Source organism: Triplophysa rosa, linkage group LG19 (assembly GCF_024868665.1).
Source record: "Triplophysa rosa linkage group LG19, Trosa_1v2, whole genome shotgun sequence".
Taxonomy (NCBI): Eukaryota; Metazoa; Chordata; class Actinopteri; order Cypriniformes; family Nemacheilidae; genus Triplophysa; species Triplophysa rosa.
This window is the reverse complement of record NC_079908.1, coordinates 19059770-19067020: the sequence shown is the minus strand read 5'-3', so window position 1 is coordinate 19067020 and position 7251 is coordinate 19059770. Positions and strand designations below refer to the sequence as shown.

The following is a 7251-nucleotide window of genomic DNA, read 5'->3' as shown; positions in this document are numbered from 1 at the left end:
ATGGTATAAAAATATTTTAATGCTGTTACCACAAATAAGTTTTAAAACAATACAGACACAAAAAAATGTCAGTATGCTTCTGGTTTATTAAAATGACACAGATTATGGTCAAGATTGTTTGTCAATACTACAGGATTTAATTTTGAAAAAATATACCATATATATGTTTAGGCAACATATAGCCATACTACTAATTCTGCAACATATGTATACTACAAATATGTTGACTTCTGTACACACAAAATAGTACTTAATTCGCCAAAATGTTTGGTATACATCAAAGTATAATGAGAGGAAAGTTATCCCACAATGCAACATGCATAACTTGACTTACCATTTCCATAAGTTTTATCAGCTGTGATTTTTTTTAAATCTTCTGTTTTAATTGCCAAATCTCCCTGAAAACGGCTAGGTTTACTATAATAAAATCGTGTGATGACAGCGATTAAAATGTGTATTTTGCAAACAGCAGGCTGCTTCATAATATGTGTAGTGTACAGTGGCGTGTTTTTAGTAGAGGTATTCTGTTCTTTTTCAGTAAAAGAAATACATTTCACAACATGTTTCATTTTAGATTTAATGATTTTTAGAGTAAAACAGAGGAGCACAGAGTCAAAGGTCAAAGCAACATCACACCATCAGATTCATTGCATTCTACACGCACACAATAATACAGACAGACCTACATGCACATTTAAAACAGTTTCAATCAGTTTATGATAAATCCATCCCTTTTAATCCAGAAAAAGATAATAGCAAATAACTGATCTTTTATAAAAATGATACTTAATGATCAATTCGCTTTGGAAAAGGAATCAAGAAATTGTTTAAAGAGAACTGCAGTGACAGTAAGAATAAGCTGCTATGATGAGAAGTAATAAAAACTCAACTAGATATTAACAAATGTTTTAATACATAGAGCATTACACATTCAGGTACTCGAGCATTTCACACATCAGATTTATTTGCCGTCTCGTCCTTTTTTCTTCTGTTGTTCCTGAAAGAAGTCATTGCACGCCACCGTCAGCGCGGCCACCAACACAACAAACTCATTGAAGTCGACCTCGTTGTCCTTGTTGGAATCCAGATCGTTCATGATCTTCTCCACCAGATTGGGGTCCTTCTGAGACTAAAAACAAAAGCAAAATGGAAAAAAACTTTCAGTAAAGCATGTAATATATGATCCAGTACTGAATGCTGATTGGTTATACATTGTAACATTTTGATTGGACCGTTTGATGACATTGAATGAAGATTTGCCCTGTCCATACAACAGCCCTTAAAATGTGGGACCAATCTTACAAACACAGGTTCGATACATTAGATCCTAAGGAAGTAATTTGAAGTTGTATTTGACATTTTTGACCATTCTTTCAAGTGATCTCATTCAGCTGACTGTACATGTACCCACCTCCAGACCGTTCAGTAAAGATCATCAAATCCTCCGATCCATCCATCTATCCTGACATCCATTCCATATGACCACAACTGGGCGAGGCCCAATGGCCATGCGTTCCCATGGTGATGTTGGTAACCAATGAGCCGTGACTTTAAAACCATCAGACTCCATCAGCCTGTGGCTATACTGTATGATTGACTACCTGTGTGTGCGTGTGCGTGCGTATGTGTGTGTGTGGGTAACACATCAAGCCAGCAGACAGTTTAACATCTCACTCATTACTCTTTTGCCTCCTAATGTTACTGTACACACTCCCGGGAGAGAGAGGGCGTGTTGTGTCGAGGAAGAGGTGGGAATCTATATCAGGCTGTGTTCCAAGCAGTAATTGATGATGCGTAAGCAACAGTCTCGTACTGATGATGCGTGCACAGCTGAGACCCACATCCAAGGGGCTGAATCTCACAAAAACATCAGGTTACATTTAACCACAAAATTGAAAACTGTATTTAGGAAAAGAAAATGAAGCCTATTTTAGGACCATTTTTAGAACAATGTTTTGCTTGAGAACATTATATTTAATCTTTATCATTGTAGTTTTTGGTAAATCTCATAATTCATTCTCAAGAGTGCTTTTCATAACATTTTTAAAATGAGTGTTGCTTTTGTAAAAGTATTTTTAAGTTTAAATCAAATAAGCATATACATAAGCATTAAAAACAAAAACTACTGAAGTAGATACAGCATACAATATTCCGAATTTTTTTAGGAAAAGTTTATAGTTTTGGAGTTAAATATGTTCCAAACAAGTGCAGGTGTCTTTTATCAGAGACCCACATCAGACTGTTTACATGAACTCTCATTGAGGGTCAGGAAATATTTTCTTATTATGAATGGCTTTTGCTTTCACAGAATTACACCGTATCTGATGGGAAAGAAGTAATTCACTGAATTCATTTCCTCAGAGTCTTCTTCGTTTTGCCGCCAGCTCACTAAGTGGACTGTGAGCAGAAATTACGCCGGATATAAACTCAACAAACTCACTAAACAATCTGACGAAATTAACCAAATCATTATCACTAATCAACATGTTGGAGCCAAACGTTCACTCACATGCATAAAGAGCGTCTCTGGGTTGGATGTCAAATTGAAATCTTAAATCGTAATAGATGGGATTAAAGGATTATGTTGGCTTGATTTAACATTTGAAATGTTATGGGCTTTGAACTGCATGCCAAGAAACTGTTTTAATAACAGCTTTCATGTGATTCGTCATCATATGGTCAACGGTTGAAAAGATGATTTACTTCAGATTTTTCAGAATTCTTTTCATAATGATAAAAAGCAAGGTGTAGTCATTTGATTGTATCTTATTTCCACACATGATAACAAGGAATAGAATAAATGCACACAAAATTTTGAAATCACTGGAGGTGGCTGCTGTTTTGAAAGATTATGGATGCACATTCTGAAATAAACACATTTCTGTACACCGATACTCTAAAAAAAGTCTAAAATATCGTCGCTGTCCTTCCGAAACCTTGGATGTCCGAATGTGCTGTTTTTCAGGAAATGGAACTGTACATTTTAAATGATTAAATACTGTGTTGTCAAAATTGACAAGCACTTTTTAATACTTTTTATAGGTTATATATATATTTGCAAAACCAAGTAACAAACCATATAATAATGACTTATGGCCAAAAATAAAAAATCACGAAATATGGAGATATTTCAAGGTTTTAGAAGGAAAGCAGAGATATGCTTCATATAGTATAGTGTCTAAATTATCTTCAATCATCATTAATCAAGTAAAAAAATATTTTATATAGTTTTGGTGGCACTTGCTTGTATCTGATTTGTGACTTTTGAAACAATAAAATTTAGATTTAAAAACTATTGTTAAACCAACGGAAGAAATCTTTTAGAGTCAGATAAGGTGGAAATAGAGTAGCACTTTAACATACATTTGTGCTGCTCTGTTTTAAAAATCATGTTGATGTCAGTTCATTGCAAGATTTTCTTTAAGAAGAAACAAGAATGAAGTGAAATTCTGTTTGCTAACCATGAGGAAGTCGGTGAGTTCGCTGTTTAGAAGTTCCTTCAGCTCTCCTTTGTTGAGTTTGTACCTGTCACCTTCGTTCCCCGAGTAGTTGTGGAAGACCGTGATAAGTGCATCCATGGCTCCCTCCAGTTTACTGGGCATGGCTGCTGCAGACCACCTGTGCAGAAGAGAAGATATGAATAACACTTTACATTATGCCTTAATTATTCTAGCCCTATATTTAGTTTCTATTTTTCTATGTTTCTAAACTTTTTTCATTGATGATTCCTTGAAGCACTTTCTCTAGGAGTCCTATGCAAATACCATTGGTAAATAAACACCATGTACCACAATATTTAGCAAAAAAACATAATCCGGCTATCTGTTTTTTATCAATAACAAGATCATTGTTTTGTCAAAGTTAGAGGTTAACTTTTATTTATTTTAAATTTATTTTAACTTTTAGTGATTTCATTTAACCTTCAGCCGAGGTCCAAAGTTTATAAGCAAAGAGAAATGGTAAAACTCACCTTGTTCAGGACAGAGATGTGAACTTTGGGTGTATTCGCTAACAAAGTGTTTAGAGGAGTGCGTGAAGTTGTTTTTGAGATAACCTGTGCATGACAAGGACCCTCCTCTGTTGCCGTGACGATGTATCATTGCTCAGGTGTTGCACCATAGTAACCCTGTGATTTAGATCCTCAACTAAGCGCACACACCTGCACAAAAAACACACTCTAAATGATAGAGCAATGGCCTCCTGAGAGCTCAGGGTGCACACACACATTTTTAATAATTGTATGCATGAGTGTCACTGCAATATACAATGACATGTATTGCCGTTTTGTGCAATTACATCTAGCCAACTGGATTTAAAGTACTTACGAGTTAATACAAGTAGTACGAATAGGGATGCTTGTCTTAGATCAGCCATCTGTCCCACGCTAAGAAAAGTGCTCTGATTTCTTCTCATTTCAAGCTATTGTTTGTTAGATCTGAAAACAAAACCATATTCCTGGAGATTATAAGAAAATAAGCAGTACAGAAATATTATCAAGATTCCTTATTTGGTTGAAGCTCAATTACTTCATCTTCCGGCTAAATTTATAAATCACAACTAAAATCTGAACATACACACAAAGACACATATAAATGGCATGATGCATTTTCAGATTAAAATGGTTTTAAGTAAAGAACACGTGTATTGACTTTAAAAGACAGTCCTATGTAAAGTCAAAACAATAGTCATTAGCCATTAATAAAGAAGATAAATATCAATTTTTATTGATAACAAACTACTTTACGATGAATACAGCAAATTTATATTCTACTTGGAATAATTGGTAACTGGAAGATAACTGAGGACTCTTCACTCTTCACATTGAATATGTATCTTGAATCTCATATTGTCTTTGCTTTGTTGGTTTACATCATTAAGTGTAACACAAAAAATGCATTAAAAAGGATTCTCATACCTTGCAGTAAAATCACTGGTGCTAACAAATGAGTCTATCGGATTCAAAAGACTAATCTATTTTGTCTGATAGTACCCTTTTCAAGATTATTTATTCTTACAGCTGTTTTCATACTTAATTCACATAATAAAGATGTTGATAACATATGTTTTATTTTTATGTGTTGTGCCACTTCGGATAAAATAATTCTACTCTTTATTGGTGACAAAAAAAGTTATTTATGATTATTTGCCAGTTTTACTTCATCGTATTCTGTGAGTTTGGTTGACAGAAGGTTCAGTGCCTTGACTGGAAACTCCAGCAGCATCCTCCAAGCACAAGTGTTTACGTCATGACTATTATTGCTCAAAGAAACAGGAGATGGATGACGTGCACAATGTACTTGTTTTCCCAAGACTAGAGTAATCCCATGGACTTTACTTATAAATACGACAAACTTTTGAGCAGCAAATCTTAAGCACAAATTCCTTATTTTGAAATTCTGCGATTTGCTTTATTTATAGATTCCTTACCGTTTCCAAAATAACAATTCAGAAATGTGTGAATAAAAGAAACTGAACAGAATAAGTGTGAATAGAGAATGTAACACGTTTCGAGACAGATCCTTCGTTCACTCAAGGGATGAAGCCAGGTTTATTTTTGGCCCGCATTGACCTGAGGGAGAGCAGGCGGGGTCAGGGTAAGGCTCATGTGTATTCCTCCACCCCTCCAAACGAAAAGTGTTTTCCTTTCATTAAAATGATGAAACATTTCCCTTGCTAAGTTATTTAGAATAAATTAATTAATTTAAGTGAATTAATAGAAATAAATTATTTAGTGATCTATATAAGCCCTTGCAGTCAACTTAACTGTTTTTAACATAAACTTTAGGAATTCACACAGCAGTTGTTAACAGCATACTGTAACAGAAATGAGGAGAAACGTGGTAATTTTCTCGTGCTGTGAAAGAAGCTCGCGCTTGCTCCGTTTTAATTGTGATGCGCTCCTGACCTCTTGTGGCGCATTATGGTATAGTGCAGAAATTAAACACCTAGCAGAGTTCTTGTGGCGCGTATATTCCCACTTCAAGACACAATTTTGAAAGTTCGTAATTTTAGTTTTAGCTGCTTTAAGCTGGAAGTAGACGGTTATAAGGTGGCCCTACCTGGCAAACTGGTCAAGGTGGTGTTCGTCTGGTTTTCCTTGGTGTGGGCCGTTTCTCAATATGCGTTCTTCAGCGGTCTTGTGTCCTAAGGTGCGTACCAAATCGCGCACTTAAACACTATTCTACGCCATTTTTTAGTATAAATAGTGTGAGTAGTGCGTGATAACGCTTCAATCTGATGATGACTAAAATAATGCTGGGCAAAACATATGAAAACTACATTAAATGAACAATGCACAAGTATATTTTTATTCACACGCATTGTGTCGTGCGATTGACGTCATTGGCGCTCGTCTGGGAAACCGATATACTTCCGGTTAGTATAAAACCGTTTAGTAGTCCATTTGGGAGGATACTACTCTTCTGAAATTCTTATGCTAGATGGTTGAGTGCATAGTGCATAGTTTAAGTGCATAGTGTATAGTATGTCATTTGTGATACGCTCTACGTCATTAATAACCGTCAAAGTCCAGTTCCTTTATGTTTTATGCTTCAGAAATACAAATACAACATGGCATTTCAAAATTAAAGTCCGAGTAAAGTGACATTAAAATATGTGTTCTGAGTTTGTCACACAACAGAAAAGACCCAGCCAAATTTGAATGGAGAAAAAAACATCCAAGTAAATAAAATAAGTTATCAAAATCTTAGAAAAATAAGCAGGACTCTCTGCTCTCAAACGCTGGGGGCGTGTCCGCTGTTGGTGCTGAAGCCACGCCCACTCGCGTCGCTCAACCGCAAGTCTATGGCCCTGTCCCAAATGGCGCACTCCGGTCTTGTGGACCTCCTCCGAGTCCACACTTGGTGACGTCAGTAAGTGCAGACCTATAGGGCACTAGGCACGAGTCCACAAGGGTACATGGGAGTGCATTTTGGGACAGACTTGAGGTCATCACGCCGGAAAGAGCGAGCGGTGCTTTCTAATCACTCTCGCGGTACTTTGTTGTCATACTGCGCAGCGCCGCGTGAAGTCGACCACACTTGTTGTCACATTGTAGTTATTTGGGACTGGAGCTGCAGGTTTTTATTGTTCTGTATTTCATATGTTGATAAGCATTATGCAATAGATACTTATGTTTGTAATGCAACTGCTTATGTATTTGTTTATTTGTATACACAATAATTAATGTGCTTTTAATATGCATATATGCTGTTATATAATATTTCTCTATAATACAGAAGCTGTGTTGTT

The 7251-nt window shown here is 35.9% G+C and overlaps 1 protein-coding gene across 2 annotated transcripts; it reads right to left on the bottom strand.

The window, feature by feature from the left end:
• Window positions 1-600: 600 nt before the first annotated feature.
• Window positions 601-6378, bottom strand: s100z (S100 calcium binding protein Z). 2 transcript variants are annotated; one of them, XM_057360505.1, is made up of 5 exons: window positions 6060-6378; window positions 4326-4435; window positions 4055-4159; window positions 3462-3618; window positions 601-1129 (listed from the first exon to the last, which is right to left on the bottom strand). In XM_057360505.1, the coding sequence occupies exons 3-5, from the start codon at window positions 4117-4119 to the stop codon at window positions 962-964; spliced, it is 390 nt and encodes a 129-aa protein (XP_057216488.1). In that variant the 5' UTR covers window positions 4120-4159; window positions 4326-4435; window positions 6060-6378; the 3' UTR covers window positions 601-961. The 2 variants fall into 2 exon arrangements, with proteins under 2 accessions (XP_057216488.1, XP_057216490.1); XM_057360507.1 differs by lacking the exon at window positions 6060-6378 and having other exon boundaries at window positions 3971-4159; window positions 4326-4344.
• Window positions 6379-7251: the final 873 nt, after the last annotated feature.

Coding starts and splice junctions, on each gene's coding strand:
- s100z (XM_057360505.1), bottom strand. CDS start 4,119: ATGGTGCAACACCTGAGCAATGATACATCGTCACGGCAACAGAGGAGG. Junction 3,619..4,054: donor AGGGTCCTTGTCATGCACAG/GTTATCTCAAAA, acceptor TCTTCTGCACAG/GTGGTCTGCAGCAGCCATGC. Junction 1,130..3,461: donor AACTCACCGACTTCCTCATG/GTTAGCAAACAG, acceptor TTTTGTTTTTAG/TCTCAGAAGGACCCCAATCT.